Source organism: Battus philenor, unplaced genomic scaffold, assembly GCF_028537555.1.
Source record: "Battus philenor isolate CCGP_79_NKW_IND1 unplaced genomic scaffold, ilBatPhil1.0.hap1 SCAF_7, whole genome shotgun sequence".
NCBI classification, from domain to species: Eukaryota; Metazoa; Arthropoda; class Insecta; order Lepidoptera; family Papilionidae; genus Battus; species Battus philenor.
Window position 1 is genome coordinate 12,779,284 of NW_027181737.1, and position 24,630 is coordinate 12,803,913.

The 24,630-nt window shown below is 34.3% G+C and overlaps 2 protein-coding genes across 2 annotated transcripts; one reads left to right on the plus strand and one right to left on the minus strand.

The window, feature by feature from the left end:
- Positions 1-2,763: 2,763 nt before the first annotated feature.
- Positions 2,764-13,267, minus strand: LOC137930852 (dnaJ homolog dnj-5). Its single transcript, XM_068774189.1, has 9 exons — positions 11,573-13,267; positions 9,962-10,128; positions 8,699-8,816; positions 7,886-8,039; positions 6,929-7,053; positions 6,012-6,114; positions 5,010-5,111; positions 4,072-4,172; positions 2,764-3,258 (listed from the first exon to the last, which is right to left on the minus strand). The coding sequence occupies exons 1-9, from the start codon at positions 13,135-13,137 to the stop codon at positions 3,114-3,116; spliced, it is 2,580 nt and encodes an 859-aa protein (XP_068630290.1). The 5' UTR covers positions 13,138-13,267; the 3' UTR covers positions 2,764-3,113.
- Positions 13,268-19,852: 6,585 nt separating this feature from the next.
- LOC137931210 (catalase-like) lies at positions 19,853-24,426 on the plus strand. The gene is made up of 2 exons (XM_068774620.1): positions 19,853-19,957; positions 22,966-24,426. Exons 1-2 carry the CDS (start codon positions 19,853-19,855, stop codon positions 24,424-24,426), a joined length of 1,566 nt encoding a protein of 521 aa, XP_068630721.1.
- The last annotated feature ends 204 nt before the right edge of the window (positions 24,427-24,630 follow it).

Here is a 24,630-nt window from a genome sequence, read left to right on the forward strand (position 1 = left end):
GTGTATTGTATGTTTTTTTTTAAAAACCTCTTTGGTGAGAACACAAAATTACATTAAATTGCATTAATAGATTTTAAAGAAAGATTCCTGGGTCAATATTACTTGGCAATGTTACACTAAGAAATATTGCTTCATAAAGCAACAGGCGTTTTTCTTATAAAAAAAAATTATTGGAGCATGTTCGTAATCATAGATTTTTATTAAAGTGATAATAAAATTATATTGGTTAAAGTTTTTCTTTAAGTGACTCCAATTTTTAAATTTGATTACGACATTTCTGGCAATATTTTTTTTCAGATTTTTGTTTTTACTGTTCCGATCTTTGATCTTACTTTTTAAAATTAGATAAGTATTTATTAATTGATTACCACATTGACTTAACTGACATTTGCATTTTTGACACTTAAATGTCGGCTGTCTGTGGACATAACTGTCTGAACTCCCCGGGTGCGTACGCGTCAGCTCTGTCCGAAATAAATTAGGGTACATTATATCGAATCACCTTAAAAATACAGTTTAAAATCGCTTGCTTTGGATGTTGTACAGACCACAGGATCAACATAAACAATAACATTTAATTTATGATTAAAAAAAAATCCGTTTCCGACAGGCGCCATTTTTCGGCACACGAAGGGTTAATCAAAATGGCCGTTTTATTTTTCATACATAATGTTCAGACTTGCAGATTAAGACTAGTATTTTTTTGTTGTCAAAAATACATCACATGTATTACTGCGGTTCTCCCTAACATGACATTTCATTAATCAACATCATGTCATATAAACATTTGCCTAATAAATATGCGGCGAATATAAAAATTTATAAAGTTTGACTAAATACATAGTAATTATATTCATACATTATTTACTTCAAACGACTTAAAGGTTATTAAACTCTCAGGTCACTGGGGTAACTCCACGATTGGCCGTAAGGCGTCATAGTTTAAGCTGTTCACTCAAGATGTCTTCAGCCTTTCAATTCGGAATTGCCTGATAGTGATGTGACTTGTTCAGTTTCTGTACTATCTGAACACAAGATTTACAAATGATAGTCATTCATTTGTAATGTTCACCACTACTATATAATCAAAGTTACTTAATTTGATTATTTAATAACATTTACTATTTTTATTTACCTCATATGACCATATTTCATAAATTTTCATAATTTCTAATAAGACTGGTTGCAAGCAGCTTGGATTCAGAGTCTTGAAACCTTAACAAACTTGTTTGTCAACTTAGGAGTGAAGGTTCTATGCAGGGCTTGCCGAGACGTGGTCACCAGAACCTCGTTATGTAATGAAATAAAACGACAGGTGCATTTCCACATATTTACTGACACAATAAGCGCGAATGCCTACGTACGGTGACCTTCGGGACAGCAATTTCTAGCGTAACACAACAATGTGTAATCATAGATAAGGGCGGTGACACACCGCGGTGATGATTGTAATCTAAGCCGACTGTTTGTAGAATAATCCAAGCTTAATACGTATTCATTATGATCAAGTTATGACCAGATATTGGATATTTGGATGCTTATTTATCTAATGTTGCTATGGAAAGAACTTTTGTATTTAACAAAATCCTTTGATGCTAATTGGGAGATGAGCTTCTTGTGTAAACAACTATTGCTTTCACACAGATTTCAAAATTGGAAGTAAGTTTTTTTTTCATTATCCAGGGATTAAGAAGCCAGCTCCGTAATATCTTACCCAGCAATTACTTTAGACAACAATGCATGCTATTATCCAATATCTGCTTATTACCTAATACAATAAGTGATTTGTATTAAAATAATGTCGGATGTTAAAAATGTTTGTTTATAGTACTGAAAATCGACTGAGAATGTTCTGGATGTTAGTTTTATTTATTTTTAAATGGTTTACAAATAATGTTTTAGTACAGATAATACAGAGCATTTTCAAGCGATTTTGTTCAGACATTTGCTATTTGAACTTACACTAAACGTCGGCTATGTTTCATTTGCATAAATTGTGGAAGAGAATTTTACGTGACATAAAATCTCTTTAGTAAATTATTATTTAAAAATAGATTTCTCAGGTCTAATGATTTCAATTAAAAATATGACTTCATGCCTCTGACTAATTTTCAAATTATAATACTTAAAGACTTTAGCTTAATATTCTAAAAACAGAATTGTACTGTTAGGTGTCACGTTAATTTTGAAGACAAGCGTAATAATCAATATCTAATTGTTAAAATTAAATCAAAATTGAGTTTCTTTTCTGTATTACAATAAGAAAACGCTTCTCTGTCATAAAGTACTTATACATAATTGTTTTTCAATGGAAACAAAATCTCATAAACTTAAGACTGTATAATTTTAATGTCTAAGGCAAGCATTTACGAAGGACGTGTTTATTTTAGAGATGATATCAGCTTGGTTGACGCTTATATATTTGTACTCATTATTATAATAATGGTATACAATAAATAAAGCTAGAACACATTAAAAATCACCAATGGACTTGGCAATAACTGGTTGGAAATAAAAAATAAATGTATAGACAATTTTTTTTACATTATTATTACCATATAAATTGCAATCAGATTATATCTGTGGTGCTTAAATTAAAAGCACGACTAAACATTGTATCACAGTAAACATTTTACTGCGATATTATTATAAATTGATCAAAACACATGTCACAAATTTTCATCAAAACAAAAGAACAATAACATCAATCTTAATTTTATATAATTAATGTACAAGAAAACATTTTGTTATTTCATAAATGAAGAAAACAGATTAATTCATGAAGAAATATATTTTGATTCAATCTCTGTGTTTGCAAAATATTTTTTTAGAGTTGTATATTCTGTAACTAGACTAAAAATTAAAACTGTATAGACTATCATTTAATGTTGCTTCATGTATAAAGGCAAATTTTCACAGATTATGTAAGAGGACAATGGACTTTTTAATAGAGACATTACAGATAAACCTTGGAAATAGCTGAAAAATAAAATACACTTGAATGACTGAAATAACTGAATAACATTGACAAAAGATGGCAGATGAAACTATCAACAATGTCTTTAGTGTTGTTTATAGATTCGAGAACGTTTGCATATATAGCGGAGTTTTGTCTATGGTTTAGGTTTCTTATTGCGACGTTTTTTGGAGTCAACATTTGAGTCTGGAGGGGGTTGTTTAGCACTGCTGGATACGTTCGGCGACACCCCAGACTTACTATACAGGTTGTTCAGAAACTCTTCTAAATTCGGATCGTGACTGAAAAAAATCATCAATTACGTATTTATTAAAATACAATTAAACTTTAGTTATACGTACACAACGGTGTACAACGTGGTACTGCGTTCTTTTTTGTACACCATATTCAATAAATAGAGGAAAAAAAAGAAACAATTCATATGGTACAAGAGGCGGTCTTATCGCTTGAGGCGATCTCTACTAGACAACTTTTGGATGGAGATGAAAGACATGAAGGAGAATGCAGTTTAGGTTGTACATACATACAAATTCATATATATATATATATATATATATATATATATATATATATATATATATATATATTTATAAACATACGTACAAATACATACAGTACTATACACACGTCCACACAAGAATACTCTCTCTCTCTCACACACACACACATTTACGTGGGAAAGGTACTACATAAATACGAATAATTAAAAGATTATCTTATTATATTTATATGCGCAGAATCTATACCGTCTGATGGAAGTAAATTTTTGCATGCATTTCACTATTAATCAATGTACATAACTCTGGAATGTTATATTTTTTTGGCATATGACAGGAAGTCTCTTCCGGGAGAGGTCATCCTAATAGGAAATTTAGATGGAACCCAGACTCTAGTGTTCGAGAGAGACCAATGTATTGCTGCTCTACATGTCTCTTTGTGAAACCGCCAAATGAGTAGAAGAATGTGAAAAATAAAGGCAACCCATATAAATGATTCAGTTATGAAATAGCGGTAGTTGCAATCCTTACTTGTGAGAGATTGACTAAAAGGAAGAAGAAGTTCATGTTCTGATTAATGTCGGTATTTTTGCTTACCCAGTAGAAGTCCGCGGGTTTACGTCAGCCGCCTTGTTGCCTAGCACTATACGGTATTGCACCACATGGCAGTCGGGCCTTAGTTGCTTCAGGTTCTTTTTCTGTAAACAATTTATAAAACTTTATAGCCCAGGTTTTGGAATCTAGACAAAAAACATGCGAATGTGTTGCAAAATGTAACCTTCAAAAGCCATTTTTAGATTGAACAGTTTTTTTTAAACACATTTTCTTTAAGGCACAAGGAAGATCCTTATGAAACAATGGAAAAGCGTAAAAAAGTATAAAATACACTATTCTTATCCTATACAAAGACACGTGCAATATTAATTAGCCATTTCTTTTTTAAATTGCCAAAGATAATTGCATTTTATAAAATATATTTTTTTGTTTCTAACATTAATTACAAAATCTTAAATAAAATATACATACGTATTATTTTCGTTAGTGGATTTAGACTGACATTTTGTCACCAATGTAAACACATCCCTACATATTCTTATAATCCAATGAGATTAAGGATACAAAAAGCAGTTAGTAGTTGAAGTTAGTATGTATGTATGTTTATGTTGTACAAACAAGATTTTGAATTTCATTGCTACTATTGTTAATGGATTCCCAGTATTTAATGACCCAAGAAAATCATAATTACAAATCAATGGGAACGTTGCATCGAGACCAAGATCAACTAGCCGATAAAATACAGGATATAGTACATGATTTGCCACACACTCTGAAGGGATCCCACCTGGTTCCGAGACCCTCACTGGTAACCCCCAGTTAATGATAAATGTCGTCCTACTTAACATTCCTAGCCGATGAATACAGGTGAAAAACAAATAGGGAAGATGTGGACACAATTTATTGTGGATATCCGGATAGGGTAGGTACCTAGGGGAACATAGTAACTTGCAAGTAATTGTTGATATAAAAATAATTACCTGGCAGCTCGCCCACTGCGTTATCTGATACACGGCACCATCCATACAAGCGTAGTACATCACGAGCAGACCCATCATACTTGACTCCGCCCAGATATCACCCTGTGTATTATAACAGTAAAAAGTTAAATATTGCCTTAAAAGTTATAAAGCAGAATGCTACGGAAATAAACTTTCCTGTGTGATTAGATTCAGCAAGTCTTTACATGTTGAAAAAGAAAGTTCAAGACCTATTCGCTGAAGAATCGTCATAACTCTTTAATAACGAATTATGTATAAATGTATGTGTAATTTATGTACACATTCTTCTTCTTTTTAGCCAATAGACGGTCACTGTAAGGCATAGGTCTCCTTCAATAATTGTCACAATGATCGGTCTTTCTCTGCCCACACCCAGCGACATACCGTGGACCCTATTTCGTTGGTCCACCTAGTCGGAGGCCTACCCAGGCTGCGTCTATTGGTTCATAGTCGCCACTTGAGAAACTAGGCCTCAGCGGCCATCCGCTGCACGAGCTATGTGCCCCACTGTCACTTCAGACGAATAACTTTTCGAACTACGTCAGTGACCTCGATTCTTCAGCGGATTTCATCATTTCTAAATCAATCTCACCCCGAAACTTCGAGCATATATTATGTCCCCCTATTTGATTACTATATACATATATATTTATATATATGTATATATAAATATATATATATATACATATATGTATATATATATATATATATGGAAAATACTATATATAGCACATGTTCATATTAATTAACTTTTGTATAATATTTAGACTCTTTTCATTACCTTGTGTTCACTGGTAGATAATGCCTAAAGGCATTAAATCCATTTTTATAAAGATTGTGAAAAGGGTATATATAAATAAATAAGAGATTTAGTTATGATATAAGATAAATAATATTGTAGTTTAAAATATACTCATTATTTTATGTGTTAAATACAGAATGAATATTACATGGTGAATTGAAGGTATTGCAAATGTTTACCTCCTTGGCCGAGTGTCGAATCTTGCACTGCACACAGTACCTCGCAGCGTAACAGGGTCTGTCAGTGAGCACCCTCTTATGGCGTCGTCCGCAGTTCGTGCATCTGTGACACAATTGTTTGATTAGCCTTTTAATATTATCGTTATCGAGACGAACACTTGTAACGTTGCATGTTAACGTTCCATATATCTGAATTTAAATTTTAACAAAAAAATATAAACGCAAGAAATGTCACATAATTTGTAATACATTAAAAAATATTTGAACACTTGGAGGGGCACCGTACATCTCAAGTGGCGTGGGATTGTGGAAACGTGCTATTGACTCAGCGGACCTTTGCTTTTATAACAAACATTCCAATGCGCCGACCACAGGAGTTTAAATCCATTGCTCGGGAGAAGGACCCTGGCCTCGGTCGCGTTTACTAGCTATGTGAAGTTTCACGAACCGGGGCTAATTCAAATTTACGTTATAAATTTTCGTCTTGGTTCTTCAACTTCATGCTTGGAGCATCTTTAAATTTAGGCCACAATCTTTATATCGCCCGGCACCCAAACGCGGTGTGCGGTTTATTTTTAAAAACTTTTGGTCATTGAGGTTGAATCTATTCATACCTCGCACCAGCACGAACACATCCTGTCTACTACCGACGCTTCCCATTCCGACCTGCTGCTGCGTGACCAGTCCTGGGAAATCATGCAGTTGCTTACCACCACCTTCAGGGAAGTATCGACCTGCGGTGTAAAATCAGACCAGGCTTTGTGCCCACTACCCTTTTAATTGAAATATATATTTTTTTTCTGTTGCAGATTTCGCTGTTTCTTTTTACTTTACTAGACATAGCAGGACCCGGTACAACTCAAAACAATATATTAAATAAAATTGCTATAATATACAATCTATAATTAAATACTAACCTTATTGTATTTGCAGCAAACTTCATTTTGTCCTGCAACTGAGTCAGTAGTTGACTGAGCTCGCTCCAAGCTGCTTCTACATGTCGTGACTCTAGAGTACGTCGCTCATAAGCCTCTCGCAATTCCTGTAAAAATTAAATTGACTGATGTTATAAATATGGAACTGTCACTTATGTTAGTGTAGTTGGATTATCTGAAACCTAGAACAACTGTTTCATAAGGTGTCTATTAGGTAAACAGAGTTACATAGTTTGACATAATACATTATATATCTCATTTCTAATGCACATGATTTTTAGTATAATATTCTTCGCAGCATTATTTATTTATGGGAAAACAAATCTCTTTAAATGTAAAGCGATTCAAATCTCGGTTGTCCAAATTATCACATGCCAGTAAAATAGTAAAATAGAAATATGATAATTATTATATGCAATTACACATTATTATTATATATGTTTATTTTTAATTAATAATCCAGTCATTCATGTCAGCCGACAGATAGCCACTGCACGGCATATGTCCGTCTTTCCGTCTAAGATTGCCAATATGACCAGTCTTGCGATCATGATTATGTTGTCGGTTAGTTCTGGTTTTAGATTGTGCAGTGATGTAATTTTAGAGAGCTGGGTTCAGGCATCTGTTGCACTTCCGATATGCCTTGCTCACTGCCACTTCAGCCAGGCAGTTCTACGAGCTACATCAAAGACTTTGGTTCCTTGTAAAGCACATCCTAAGCATATTTTTAATTATTTATTGTCATAATCTTCAACATTTCGGCCATTAGGTCTCCCTGTAGATTTCTAATAGGATTAGTTGAAAGCAGTCTGCATCCAACATCTTCATCAACCTTAAGAATACCGTCTTTATTGTCAACTATTGTTTAATTAGTAATTATTTTTGTTTAAGAGCCATGACTAAGTGAACAATCACAATGACAATGCAAAAGTAACTTACCGGCTCACCAATAAGGTCGAAAGCGTGTTGGAGTATTTTAAAGGCCTCTTCGGCACCTGGCTGCTGGTTCTTATCCGGGTGCACAAGGAAAGCTTGTCGACGGTAATAACGTTTGATCTCTTCATCCGTACATGTTACACTCACTCCTAAGATGCTGGAAATTTTGTAAATTATAACCATGCATCAAGCAAATGTTTAAGAATAATAAATTTAACATACAATACATAGTTTTTTATCAAAGAGAGTCTTACAATATTTCTTTATGTTTGGTTATTAAAGATTAGATTTTTGAGATTTTATAATAGGCAAACGTGTTTAACTTTGAACATTGTTATATGAATGTGATAGGTTATAGAAATGTTACAGGTGTTAAAGATTTAAAAGTGTCAATGCATTGCTCATTTTCTATAAATTCATGTATTTGTACACCATATCTAAAAGTCAATGGTTTCAAATATAATAAATATTTGCATGGCAATATAACAAGACAATAACTTTTTTTAAATTTGGATTACTGTGCATTAATATGTAATTTCTATCTGACTCTGCAGTCTTTGTATAATCAGAAGTTATTGACCTGATGCATACCAACAGAAAAATACTGTCTGTGATCACTTTATATACCATGATTGAAAATAGTAGCAAAACCTTTTAAGATTTTCGCGGACAAATGAGCTATACATTGATCCCTCTAAAGCTTTTACTTCTGTCACCATGCACATTTTAATAAAATACTTTTAATATCAAAGTATATTCAAAACATAGACATATGTAATTGCAAAAAGTATTTCCAACTTATTAAAATAATATTACCTATATGGGTCCTTTCCTTTGCAAGCGAGTAAACGTTTCATGGCCTCTTCACCAGTGGCAGGCAAAGGTATGTTTGTGTTCAGTTTATTTGAATCAGAATTACTTTCCACTTCAGCTTCTGAAAAAATTTATACTTAATTGTACTGTCTTGTTCATTTTAGACATATATCCATCAACAGAAAATGATTTATCATCATCACGTCAGCTGATAAAGGTCTACTTAAAGGCGTATGCCTTCGGACTTGCGCCTGTATCCAGCGACTTCCCGCGACTAATGTGTCTACCACGTAATGTTTGTTGGTTGCGTATCATTACCACTTAATTTAAGCAATTTTTCAATTCTTGATTTAAATTACATTAAATAAAAAGGTTCTTATTTCTTAGTATACATTAATTAAAAAACAAAGTTAAAAAATTTTAATGAACCTGTTTTAATTCGTTTAATGATGTATTAACCCTTTGTGTTTCTGGTTTGTTTTCAGTTTATTACAGTTATGTAATAAAGCTATTTTGACTTTCACCTCATTAGTTCCCAAAGTTGTGCAGGTGCACCACCACCAGGAGTTCACGGGAGACACGCTGGTGGACAGGAAGACGGTGACGTGTAATAAAAAAGGGGTTCCACGAGGGGATCCACGAAAATGTATGAGAGTGAATTAATAAAATGTATATCTTAATAAACCAATCAATTCTAACTTTTTTAAAACTAAAATTTTTTGGTTAGATATCAATTATAACCAAAATTTTCTAATTAGATTTAATCTTCACATTTTTGTCTAGTTGGTATTATGGTAGAAATGTAGCTATAGAAGTTCCACCAGAAACAGCTAAATTTTGAATGTGTCTATGGGAACAAAAGTATGGGAACCTGTTTTTAACTAATACAATGGGTTATGATTACATTCTCTCGTTGTTCTTGTTGTTTCATTCCATAGACGAAGGCCACATTAGGCAGACAGATTGGCCAATGCAGTGTGGTATTAAGATATGGAGAGAACACTGTTGTCCATTTTCTGGAAACTTGTTTGTGAGCTGTGGCAATCCCATATAATTAATGGAATGTATCAATTATAATATTGTACCCTAGGAATAAAATTCAAGCCCTACAATCGCAAATTTCTATCTCATTTTAGCCGAGTTAGATTTGCTTGACTAGAATGACTTATTTCAAAACACACTGACCAAATTATTTATTGATTTTGGTGTAATAACGAAATCAACAAAGAATAAATATCTGGATAGGATGTAATAATCAGTAATTACCTTTTTTGAACCATTTCAGCTTGCGCCAGAACCCAAATCGAGTGTGCCCAAATTTTTTGTCAATGTAGAGAAGGTATTTGTTGTCACTGATCTTCGAAAGCCAATCCTTGCTACTCCGCCACACTGCTTGGGAGCTTATATATGTTTGTGTAAACACTGAGGTACACCTGATATGAAGAAAATTAAGATGTGGATCAATTTAAAATATTTACTAGCTAGATTTTTATATATCCAGTATAAGAAGAAATTACAAAAAAAACATAATTGTAACTATCTTGAACTCAGCAATATAGATCTGCGACCCTAGTGCAAATATAAAAAGTAACAATTCATTTTAAACAATCAGAATTATTTGCATCAAGAAAGACTTACAAAACTACAATTAATTTTGATAACAAAAATAGATTTTTAATATCATTTGATATATTAAGTTAATTAGGGCTTTTGACTGAATGTTTTGATTCATTCACCTCCCTAAGTACTATGTTAAAAGTATGTAAACTATTACAAGAATGAAAATAAGAGGTGTATGTTTGTATGGTTATAATTGACAAGTGCTGTTTGTCCATTGGCATTTTACATTTATCAGGTATGACCAGTTTGTGTTAAAGTCCAAAAGGCACATATTTTTAATGCAAATAGTTGGGAAATATGCTGCACTATCAAATTGTCAATCAACATTTGATGTTGGCATTGTCAGTCCTACAGGAAGCTACTGCTGGCTCAGAGGACAGTTCTTAGGAGAAGAACCAGCAAGAAACTCAATAGTTACTCTTTACAAATATAGCTTTAAATAGTCCATGACAATAATTAGCTTCCCGAGTGATGACATTTAATGCAACACATTAACATTAGTATAATATTCTTTGGTAATATAATGTATGTTGTTCAATAATATGTTCTTAATATTTAAAACAATTAAATCTTTCTTGTGGCAGATTTGAGATTGTTTGTGGAATTTTATCGTATATATATTTACCTTGTGACACACATGATTTGTTTAATTTTTGAAGATGAAAACTATGAGTACACAGCTTATTTTAATCTTTGTATTGGCATCATGTCTATTATTGTTTATACACAGACTAACAAAACATTTTAATAGATATATTGTGATGCAATAGTAAGAATTCCATCATTTAGACTAAAATATCTTAGATTTTCATATCACTGAGCGCCTGCAGAGGGGCTAGAACTTTGCCAGGATTGTACATGCATTCAGAATTTCATGGATGCCAGGGAGGGCCATACCTTAGCTTGATTGGTAGCTAATATACGATGGTAGTATGGTTTTGAACATTTTTGATGCTTAGCATTGTACAAGGTGATTTGTACATATTAAAAAGGCTTAATAATGGTGAATGTATAGCTCATTTACTGTCAATTATCATTAAAAGTAATTGTTATTTATTTTCTATCGCCTATAGACTATCTAAGACAGAAGTTTTTGGAATGTATATCCTATACAATAATCCCTTTAAAGCTTTTAAACCTATAACCAATCTTTCTGTATGAATAGATGTTATATGCACCTATAGGTTATTTGCCAAGCAAATATTGACATTCGAAGTAATTTACTATTTACAGTTTTTGTAATTTATAGATACTTACAAGTCAAATGACAGATGAAAACTCATGCCACAAATATCAGAGAGTAGAAATAGAAACCAGATTAAAGCCTTCCAAGACACATCTATCCAGTGCTCAAGCCAATTCTGAGCCAGTCCCAAATAGCCTGGCTTATTTCGTTTCACTTTTGTCTGGTTGGGCTTCTTTTTTTCTTGTGGAGGCTTTGGTATTTTGTGGTAGCTTCTTCCCTCTTTTTTCTTTTTTGTTCTAGCAGTTTCAGCTTGCCCATCTTGAAGTACAAATTGTGATTGATCATCTTCATCATCAAGTTTAAAGTCACTTTCAATGTCATTCTTTTCAGCATTTTTTGATTTAGCCTCCGCTTTCTTTTCCTTTTTATGTGGTTTATCAGAATTGCTCTCAATGAACACAAATTGGCTGTCCTTATTATGATTGTAATTTGTTTCACCTTCGTTGGTAACATCATCAAGAGAAGACCATTTCCTTGACATGTTGCTTCGTTTATTCTTTGACTTTTTATTCTGTTTCTTGTTTCTCTCTGTATCATCTACTACAAAGTCTCCTGACTCACTGCCAGAAGACATGGTATTAACAAGCTTCTTATCAATTTTTTGCTTATCTTCATTATACTTTGTACTTGTTGGGGGCTTATCTGGTTTGTAATTTGGTTTACATTTTGTTTCAGCATTTTGTGGTTTGACTTTTTTTGTATTTTCGGATTGTTGATTGTTTTTAGTGTTCTTAGCAAGAACATCCGAGTATGAAGGGCGCATTGGTTTCACTTCAGCCACAATACGTTTCTTGTTACTTGTGTCTGCTAATGGACTATTCTCATTTCTCTTAGGAGAGTTATCAGGTTTATTAGTTTGGGCAGTAATAGGCTCTGATGAAGGTGCATTTGATAAGACATTTAATGCCGGAGCGTCAGGATGGTTCAATGGGTAATTTTGACCAAATGGTGAATAAGTACCTGACGAGTTAGGTTCCCAGTTACCCAAGACTTCTTTTAAAAAATTCGACGTAGGTATACTTGACTGTGTGTTCATACTTTCCTGGCGGAATGTGTTGGTTGGCACGCTAGATGTTGGTGGAATAAGGATTTTATTATTGATAGGAAATTCTTGATTCATATTATATAGATTGCACTGTTGTATCGGTACGTCGCACAATCCTTGATTATTGTTAAAAAGCTCGTATTGCCCGGATTTGGGGAAGATAAGTTGTTGATTATTTTCGTCATAAAACACTCTTACCAATTGGCCATTGTCTAATTTAAGCATTGCATTGCCATAGTTCTGGTTGCCTAGGGTCCCATTCGGCGCGTTGTATGAATTGTTTTCTTCTTTGTTTGTAATACATTCGTTAGGTTGAATAAACGCGTGTTGATTCAAATATACATCTTTACTGAAATTTGGGTGGTTATATATATTGTTGTCCGTCATAGCTGGGGGATTGCAAGGAAGTGGTGTAGATTTTCGCTCGTTTATTAGACCAGGTGCACAATTGTCACCTGTTTCCGTACAGAAATTCCAATTATTGAGCGGTATGTCGCCAAACCTTAAGTCGTCTGTAGACGACCTTTCCATATTAAGTCTTCCTGGAAGGCTACTGTTAAAATCACACTGATATTTGTTTCAATATAAAACCCAAGAATTTATCATTATACGCTGTTACAATTTGAATATTAAGTGATCTATTTAACGTGGACTATATTTTTAGCAGTAACTTGACGCTTTTTACATTTTTCATTGACATTAATAGATACAGACTATTAATATTATCTGCTTAAATTTAGCCGTGTCTAAAATACTATAATAGAAATATTTTGAATACGAAAAAACCTCTATAAGTTTTGTCTTAAGTTTAGTACAACGAACCTTTAAAAATATTTAACAATAATTTAAAATATTGTTTAAAAATACATTTCTAAACGTTTATTTTAAAAGCGTTTATTAAAAGTTTTCAGGGATATCTGAGAATTTAAAAAAGTATCCAAATAATAAATACTAATTGTTATAATATTAGAAATATTTACTAATAAACCTTAAATATTTTAAGCTTTTTTAACACAAAAGAAGTAAAAAACAATTACATCATGGAAGTAGATACATTTCCCACCAAATTGTTTTTACCTAATTAAAATATAAAGTTTAGAATTTTTTTTTCTTAAAAATCGAATTAAAATTAAGTCATGAACGCTTGCTGTGCTTTATAACAACTTTGTAATATATTCCAATTAGATCTGCATACGAGACATTTATATACAAATAACCAAAAATAGTTAAAGCGTTAGATTTTCTGGATACACTTGTTCGCTACTTCACTGTATTGAACTTTGATTTTTTCGATTTGTTTGAAGTAGCTTTTTCCGACTATAAAATCCATTTTACCTGTAAAAAAGATTTCCCGGTTTTTCCCCGTAGATTTAAGCTATAATGCATTTCTCTGAAATCTTATACTATTCATATCTTCAATGGTTTTATTAGTTTGGTTAGAGTCAGAAACCTCTTTTTTTGTAGATAATTTCCCAAAATTAAACTTGAACTTAATTTCTGGCTAGAATTCCAAATTAAAATCAATAAAATTATTACAAAACATTTGATTCAATGATACTAATTTTCTTTTTTTATTGACCGTTATCTTCAAAGGACAAACAAAATTATAAAGTCAGTTAAAATCAGTACAAGTATATGTTAGTAACAATAATGCGAGTACTAAAAAAGATTAAATTGTTCAGTCGCTAATATCACGTGACATTATTAACAAACTAATGACTTGTTTAACCTGTCAACTGCTTATGGACATATCTGCCCGTAGCGAAGTAAGATACATTATATCGAATTACCTTAAAAATACAGTTTAAAATCGCTTGCTCTAGATATACTACAGACTATAGGACCATAAAAAAATAATAATTCATTCATTATTTTAAATAAAATGTTTCCCGGCACTGACGGGCGCCATGTTACATTTTTCGTGGCCAATGAGAGGTTATTATAATAAAATGTAGTCCAATTTCTGCTATGAACAATATACAATAATAACAACTTGCAATAACACACAAAATATAAAACTAAAGTTGTAGTTCGTTAGTTCAATTCACAATGAACAATTCACATTGTATTTTTATATGATGATAGAGTACTTTCGCGATACGTCGGACTATTCATCATCATCACAGCTTTAGGTTGTAATCTCTAATTATACCTCCGTAATTGATTTCCAATAGGATCAGGTGGAAGCAGCATGCTTCCAACGTTTTGCGACGATCTTGTATCTTCTGTATATCTTGTAGGTTGTGCTACGCTGCACTTATCGGTCTGCGGTCTTCGCGCCAGAACCTTAAGGCCACAGCGGCAATATGTTACGTGTGCTATATGGTCAGTCTACTGCAATTTCAACTCGTCTATTACTTTCGTTCCCGAGCATAGCTTCTACAAGCGTGCCTATGAAACAAAAAATGAACCGAAGTTCATTCAACTGTTACCAAAGATTTTTTGAGGATTAATTATACGGCGTCCTCTGCTGAACATGGACTTCGAAAAAAAAAATTAAAAAAAATGTATTGAAAAATGAATTAAACGATGAATTAAAAATGAATTAAACGACCCTGTCCATCCGAAAGATAGGTTTATGAAAGGCCCCCAATAGCGGCGGCCATATAAAGAAAAAAAAAGAACTTAGACTTCCTCCTCAGATTTCCAATAGCCCTGGTTGGAAACAGCTAGGAAGAGGCTAGGTGCACTCTTCCGACGACTTTAACAAGGTCCTTTCAGGTTAAGTTTAACGCAATATCACCAACTTTAGAGATTTTATATATACTAAGAAAGAGACTAATATATAGCTACTTCCGCTATGCAGCAGTAGTTGTGCAAAGAAGTGCACCGGCCGCCAGCCCGCTGATAAATGCGCGTGCGGCAAACAATGCGAAGATTCGAATTGTTCGATTTGTGAACAATCGAAGATATATATTAGTCCCTTTCTTAGTTACGGTGGACTTTTGCAAGGTATTAGATATATACACCTGAATCTATTAGATATTTTATAGATAAACAAAATTTAAATACATAGTTAAATTTGAATTATTATTATTCTATCACTACTACATAAATGATTTTAGGCTGTATGTTTCTTATTATTATTGAGTCGTATATATAACGGCTTCTCTGTTAATTTCTTTTTGACCGGAAAAACTTAAAAGAATTTCTATATTAAGACCAAAGGCGACATTAGTAAGGTGTCTGACATAACTATTACTGCTTTCGGCTCTTTTATTTGCTGTTTCTCAACGATCGGTCGAGTGTGACGAGAGGACGATGAAATATGTACGTTCACTTCGCAAACTGCAGATACAGTGCGTTATAACGGCCATCGCTGAACGATATCAGCTACTCTATTCTTTTCGGTAAGAACACTTTCATATTTCGCGGAAAAATTGTCTTGTTCTACTGACGATCTTATATATTAGACCCACAGGTATGCCTAAGAATCTGATATAATTTTCGATGTGTGCTACTGTCCAGAATTACTACTAAAGACTTTATTAGAATACGTTTCATATAGAGTATTTTTTCTCTCTCTTTTTCGTTCCGTGATTTTTTGTAGTTTTCTATGAAATGTTTTTTTCTCCTTTTATGTTTTTCTTATGTAGTTACTAGGGGCTTTGTTTTAATTTTTGTTCTTGTTGCATGATCATATATAGAATTTAAGGTACAGAGTTTATTTATGAAGCTCAGCTGCTATTATAAGAATCCAAATTTTCAAGCACACACACACACGTTTATATATATACACACACACACACACAATATTGTTGGAAGAGGTTGAAAAGAATCCATGGGGCAAGCCGTACCAGGTTGTAGTTAAACAACTGAGACATGAGAATACAACGCCCACTTGTCCTATTCTACTAGGAAGAATTGTCAGAGCTCTGTTCCCCACGCAACCAAAATCCTCCTTTCAACTAGGGATTGTGGATCCGAATGAAATCCCCCCTATTACCGAGAAGGAGCTAATGGTAGCATGCGGTAGGGTTGGAAACAACAAAGCTCCGGGACCGGATGGGATCCCCAACGTAGCTCTTAAGCAAGCTATTGTAGCAACACCAGGAGTCTTCTTGGAGGCCTACAATAGCTGCTTACTGGAAGGCACCTTTCCTACCGCGTGGAAACGACAGAGACTGGTACTTCTCCCTAAAGGTAAGAAGCCACCAGACGAGCCATCGTCATACCGGCCCCTCTGTATGCTGGATACTGCGGGGAAAATACTAGAACGTATTATCCACAGCAGGATCGAAGCAGCAGTTGAACCCCACCTAGCTAACTCACAGTATGGGTTCAGAAAAGGCCGGTCTACGCTGGACGCTATAGAGCAAGTAGTCAATATAGCAAAACTAGCAGTGTCTGGGAAAAGATGGAAGAGAGGCTCGATAAAATACTGCCTGGTTGCCACCTTGGACATTAAAAACGCCTTTAACTCAGCAAAATGGGAGGTCATCATGAGGGCACTTAGCTCACTGAATGTACCTCTATACCTACGTAAAATAGTCGCTAGTTACTTCTCTGATAGGGTCCTCATATACACTACGGAAATCGGGACGGAGGAGTACAAAGTCACCGGAGGCGTCCCACAGGGGTCAGTACTAGGGCCACTTTTGTGGAACGCTATGTACGATGGACTCCTAAAGAAACATCTACCCAGCGAAACTAAACTCGTCGCATTCGCTGATGATCTAGCAGTCGTTATAGTAGCGAAACACGTGGAGGAAGTGAAGTGGGCATTTGAAAGATCCTTCCAAGTAATCACCCTGTGGATGAGGTCAGTCGGACTAGAACTGGCTGAGCAGAAGACGGAAGCAGTGCTCATTACTGGCAGGAGAGTTGCGGAGACCATCACACTCAATGTCGGCAGCTGTGAAATCGCAACTCAACCAGCTATACGGTACCTAGGAGTAATGATCGACCATAGGCTAAACTTTAAAGATCAGGCTGAGAGAGCAGCAGCGAAAGCGTCTCTGGTGACAGCTAAACTCTGCCGACTCATGCCTAATGTCGGAGGTCCCAAGCAAAACAGAAGGAAGTTATTAGCGTCGGTGACTACGTCAGTGCTTATGTACGGAGTACCCATATGGTCCGACGCACTGAGCAAACAGGAGTCCCGACGGAAAATTGCCTCTGTTTATAGAGTCAGCACTCTACGGGTAGCTAGCGCCTTTCGTACAGTATCGGAGGATGCAGCATGCGTGATAGCAGGTATGGTTCCTGTTGCGATTCTTGCAGACGAAAGAACTGATCTGTACCGTAGCAAAAAAAGCAAATCAGACCCAACTTCAGCTGAACTTAGAATTCGGGGAAGACTGAAAAGCTTGCAACAGTGGCAATCGTCCTGGGATAAGTCGACGAAAGGAAAATGGACGCGTAAGCTTATACCAAACCTAGAGCCATGGGTGAACCGAGATCATGGAGAGTTGAACTAGTACCTGACTCAGATGATATCCGGCCACGGCTGTTATCGAGCGTATCTCCATAGGTTCAAATACGAAGATTCCCCTGACTGTCCTAATTGTGTCGGAATGATTGAAGATGCAGAGCATGTCTTTTTCGTCTGCCCCCGATTTAACGAAGCCAGGAGGTCTTGGGAAGAAGGTGTAGGATGCAAAATCTATCCTGAAACTCTGATAGCTACAATGCTATCCTCGCCTTCGGCCTGGGAACTTACGAGCGCGTACTGTACGACGGTGCTAAAGGAGTTGCGTAAAATAGAGCAAGAGCGGAGGAAGTTGGCCTGAACAGCCACTCTATCAGAGAAAGCTGCGGCTAAATCCCCCCCGCGAAGTAATGCCTAACGGCCATGCCGTGGGGACCAGGGACCGAAGAGAGAGGATTGTTTTTAGTCGGTATTGATCTAGATCGAGTCCGACATACGGGGCACCAACATCAGGCCCTATGATACGTAAACGTATTTTTAAACCTCTATAAAAAAAAAAAAACCACACACACACACACACACACACACACACACACACACACACACACACACACACACACACACACACACACACACACACACACACACACACACACACACACACACATATATATATATATGTGTGTGTGTATGCCTCGCAACAGGTGTCTATTGGCTGATATGATGACGTACTTGCAATGTTTTTGGCATTGATTATAAGAATAGTTTATTATTATTTGCTGCTAAAGAGCCCATCCTGAATATTTAAAAAATAATTTTCGTTCTTTCTATTGAAAAGTAACAAAGATACAAAATTAAATTCGCGAGTGTTTATTTATCGTCACTCTACCGTATCCAGCTATTATTAAATGCTTTTATAGCATTTTTATGTTTTAGATTGTATTGAATGATTTTGTTTATCACTATAAAGTGATGTCTTTACTGTGTAGCCTGGATCGTTGCTTTGTGTATAAATGTCCAATAAATAGTTAGTTTGGTTTGGTGGTTTTCCATACAGAAAATCGTAGTGTTTAGTTCAATAAAATAAGTTAAATGAATTTTTGAGATCGATTTCAGATTGCTATCGAGTAGGCTCTGGTTGCGGGCAGTACAAGACTGGTCATTGTTGCGATCTTTGAAGATCTATAGCTTGCAATGAGCATTTATCGTCTAGCATGATGAAGATGATGATGATTGAGTGGTATATTCAAGAATAAAGATTATTTTCAATAACAATATTTAATTATGTTTATTTAATAACTAAATTACTCCGCATAAACTGTTACATAATGTATGTAAAATAAAATGACAATAAATTTTGAAGATAAACATAGAACGTCTTATTTTATCTTACTACACAGAAAATTTTCAAGAAAAAATTCTTAATGACTAATATATTTAGTATAAGAAGAATATCGAAGATTTTCAGTATTTCTTCTCACAATTTGAATGAATTAAAACTGTTAACTATGACTTCTTAATCTTAGCTAAATGTAATTAGCGGAAAAAATGGAATATACAAATTATATAACGGGATTTAAGTTAATTTAAATATTATATGTATAATATATAAAACAAATGTATAGTCTGAAAGGGAAGTATCTTCCTTCAGTTTCGTTCTTATTTTGAATTTACTGAAATGTTTATATTGTATCTGTTATACTGTAACACGTAAGCTGCACAATATTTTTCTCTTTTGTTAGGCAATAGTTGCGCGGGTCTCAAGTCTTGGCCAGTTACAAACAAGGCCGCGAAACTGTATTATATAGTCTGCGTATTTTACTAATAGAGCTGTTTGATACAGGTGTTTTGCCGAGAATGCTTGCAGCTTAAGCAATGATGCTGTGTACTTCTCTTCTGGCGTTGATCTTAGCGGTAGCAGCTAAAGTGGAGAATGACCCGGCTGGACAGCAGATCTTGCTTTTTAAGCAGAAGACGAAGGTAAGAGAAGAGATTTTAATTATATTTAATTTCCTTTGACCTTTATTATTAAATATTATATTACTTTAAATAAATCCAGTTTGAATAATAAACTATATATTTTATATTCTTTTGTTATTGCAACAATAAAAGTCACGCTTTCTTTTTTTTTTTGAATTTTATGGCGTTCAGATTTAAAACGTTTATATAATATGTACCGGGTAGTTATAACATGAGTATCTGTTTCTAAGTTAATGTTTTGATTTAATTTTTAACGCGAATTTCTGACAGAAATAAAATCATAAACAACGGTATTTTTTTAGTTTAAATAATAGATTTTTAAGTCATTCGATGTATAAAACGTTCAATTGTGTAATAAAATTCCTCTCTGAATTAGAGTCAGCATACCGGTGGATTTTATAAAAAAAGGTTCAAGACTTATCTGCGAAACAATCTTCGGAACTCTCTCAAGAACGAATTATGTATATAGAATATATGTATGTGTATTTTTTTATATTTATAAAAGTGTTTATAAGTAATTATATAATAAGTATAGAATTTACTACGTAAATGTAGCATATGTTCATATAAATAACTAACTTTTGTATAACATTTAACGAGTTGACTGATAAAGAGTGATTAAAGGCTTTTATATAAATAATTAAGTTCGCCATTACACAAATTGTAAAATGGATAATAAATAACTAAACAAGTTAAAAGATGGACAATGTCACTGTCATGACATTGAGTTATAGGAAGTTTAATTTAAAATACTGGTATGCCGAAGACATGTAGTCTACATTTGACAATTTCTGTCAATAACAAACCATCCTTTACTCGTATATCCAGTTTAAATTTTAAGTCTCGTAAAGGAACTGCATGTTAATCTATGCAAAATTTTTCTTGATTTTTGTGTAAAGAAATGAAATTTCCTCATTTATATCAAGAATGTAACATTCATAGAAGTATCAATGATATGATTTTTACTAATATCTTAATTACAGTTCACTTTCTTATTTATTTAATATTAAGAAAAGAGTTTAATTAGTTAGGTAACTAAACAAGGTTTCTATTTATTCTATAAGAGTTGACATTGAATAAAAAAAAATATAATAAGGTAATTAAGAACGCTAGTAATAACAATGAGAAAAAGTGAAAAACTCGACAAGTGACGACAGCGGCAGTCCAAGCCGAGGTCCTTTCGCGGGGGCGCTTGGGCCTATTCACTCCATGGAGCCTCCGCGGAAGCGATCGCCGAATGACTAGGCGGCCTCCAAATCTGGTAACATATTAATATATAATGGCCTAAACAGAGGCTCGGAAGTCCGACCTTCGCTGCCATAAAAGAAATCATAGACTTTCTGCGTCCTTCCGTTTCGAAGCCGTGAAGTTCTTAAATGCCATTAATTGTCAAAGAAAAATAATAATAAGAACAAGTTTACGCTTCATGTGCAACTATGACTCAAGAGTATATACAATATGAGAGAATGTAAATAAATATATACAAGTTCGAAATTACTTACATTATTACGTATATATCGACGGACCGTAGCTCCTATGATTACAGAACGTACAATTATCTCATATTAAGTAAACGTTTAAGATGTTGCTAAACCAATAATAATGTAGCTAAGATGGCGTAATAATATAATGGATCAATTTTAATTGTTACAATCTAAATTAATAAATTCAAGGTATTGTCTAAAATTTATTTAAAACTATATCATTTATTAAAATAAATGATTGCGATTTAGATCGTCGTTCCTGCCCATAAATGCCTACTGTAATGCCTCCCTCAAAGATATCTATGCGGAGATATACTATAATCGCCACGCTTGGCAGGCGAGTTGGGGATCGCACTGTGGTATTATGATACGCAAAGAACGCTGTTGACCAACCTCTGAAAATTTGTTAGTGAACAATGACAGTTCTATATAATGAATGCACAAATTTTGAATTATATATCCCAGGAATCGAACCCGCAGTTTTCGATCGCAAGTCTCTGTCCTTATTGCTTGGTTATTGTGAAGTTTTTCCTAGGGCCGGTATGTCTTGAGGTAGTAACAACACGAAGTCCGAGATACAAGTGTGTATAGTCATTCGAGCCGATATAAATGAACAATGAAATTTCTGTGGAATTCCCCTTTTCGACGCGCCGGTGACGATAACGTAATTTTGCATCACACTGCGATTAAGATGTAGTTAGTATTTTAATTAAGATTTCGTTTGTTGATATCATAAATGTTCATAATTAATGTATTTATGGGACAATTAAAAATTGAACTACAGTTTCCATTATCTCTTTCACTCTTCTGCGTCTCTGTCTTTACCTTTATCTGTCTCTGTCTTCCATTAGCTAATTGTGCAAACTTTTAACTTTATACATCGTTAAACTTTTTCTGTTTCTTTGCAATCATTATTATATTTCGACTATTGTAATTGATACGTAAATAATATCACTAATTTTTTTTTAATTGCAAATTTAAAAATCACTAACGATTTTCACTCCGTTTCACAATAGAAATTCTATTTGAATATTCGTGAGAAATTTCAATTAAACTGTGACGTTAACGCGGCAAATATTTTTTTCTTATTAACAGAAAGTCGATGATGTAAAAAGTTCATGACATAGATTTGAGTTATATCAAGGTTATAATCTATTATATAAATTGTGTTAATCGCCAATTTTTCATCATAGATAATGGAATGTCTTTTTATTATAGGTTTTTAGTTTTTAATCGATGGTCGATGACATTGCGGATTGCAGAATTTTTAGCAATATCTATCCAGCCCGGTAAAATGACAATATTTTAAAATTCTTCTTCGGCTTCTGGTTTGAAGTAGTTTGGGAACAAAACAGTCTTTTACCAAAAAGAATGTTAGAGCAATTAATCGAGAATTATGTTTTGTTATTCATCTTTTAGCCTTGGACGTCTATCGACTGACAAGAGGATAAAGATGATGATTAATTTCTTTAAATGTTATATGTTTTGAATACTGTTATAAAATGTTTTATTTTTTTATTTTAGGGACCGATAGGAGTTATGACAACGAGTGCAGGGGCTCCAATCGAGTACAAAGACGCAACAGTGACTCTCAACTCAAATCTCATATTCAATGAATACTTCATGGACTCACTCACACACCTTGTCCGGGAAAGAATACCCGAGCGACTGGTACACGCGAAGGCAGGTGGAGCTTTTGGATATTTCGAAGTGACTCACGATATAACCCACATTTGCAGCGCCAAATTGTTTTCCAAGGTCGGCAAAAGAACGCCTGTGGCGGCGCGATTTTCACCGGTCGTTGTCGAAAGGGGCGGAATAGACACCTCAAGGGACGCTCGAGGTTTTGCTGTCAAATTTTACACAGAAGAAGGCAACTTTGATATCGTAGGCTTCAACACACCTATGTATGTATACAAGGATCCTCTGCTCTTCACAACATTCGTTAGAGCTCAAAAACGAAATCCGGCTACGAATCTTATTGATGGAAACATGTTATGGGATTTCTTAACCCTACGACCTGAAAGCCTTCACATGTTTCTTTTAGTATTCGGTGATCGGGGAATACCCGACGGATACCGTCACATGCCGGGCTTCGGCATACACACTTTTGAAGTTGTAAATGAACATGGAGACAAAAATTTTGTACGTTTTCATTTCACTCCAAATGCTGGTATTAAAAATCTTAGATCAGAAGAAGCTAGAAAAATAGCAGCTGTCGATCCAGATTATGCTACAAGAGATTTATACAGAGAAATTGGTAACGGAAATTTTCCAAGTTGGAAAGTTAGTGTTCAGGTGTTATCGCTTGATGATGTTAAAAATGCAGGATTCGATGTTTTCGACGTTACCAAAGTGTTGCCTTTAGATGAATATCCGTTAAGACCAGTTGGTGTGTTTGTTCTGAATAAAAATCCAATAAATTATTTTGCCGAAATAGAACAGTTAGCATTCAGTCCTGCGAATCTTGTTCCCGGTATTTTAGGAGGTCCAGATAAAGTTTTCGAAGCTCGTCGCTTAGCATACCGTGATGCTCAGTACTACCGTTTGGGTGCCAATTTTAATAGAATCCCAGTGAACTGTCCTATTCAGGTGAAAGTATTGGCTTACAATCGTGACGGGAAACCTCCAGTGAAAGATAACGGGAGAGATACACCCAATTACTATCCAAACTCTTACAACGGACCTGAAGCTTACGTTGATAAAAAAAGAGCCGAATTGATTGAAATAATCCAAGATGATCCGAATAATTTTCAACAAGCCTCGGAATTGTATACCAATGAAATGACGAAAGATGAGCGAAGTCGACTAGTTGAAAACATACTTTATAGTTTAGGAGGGGCAGCGAAATTCTTGCAAGAAAGGGCTGTGAAGTTATTTACCATCGTTCATCCAGATTTAGGCAATCGGATTGCAGAGGGTATAGCGTCAAATGGAACAAAACATTATCATAATTACGAGTCCAGGTTGTTTAATTACGATTAATTACTCATAAGAATGGTGATACATATTAAATTGTAGAATGTATTTAAATTGTACGGGGGATACGGGCTATGTATAGTATCTGTGATATGTGTACGTTATATTTTTGTTATAAAATACTAATTTTGTTATGTTTTAAATATTTGTTCGTATTTGTCTTTTGTTTCTTTTAATTTTTCCCTTTGAAAAAATGAAGTACTTAGAGTA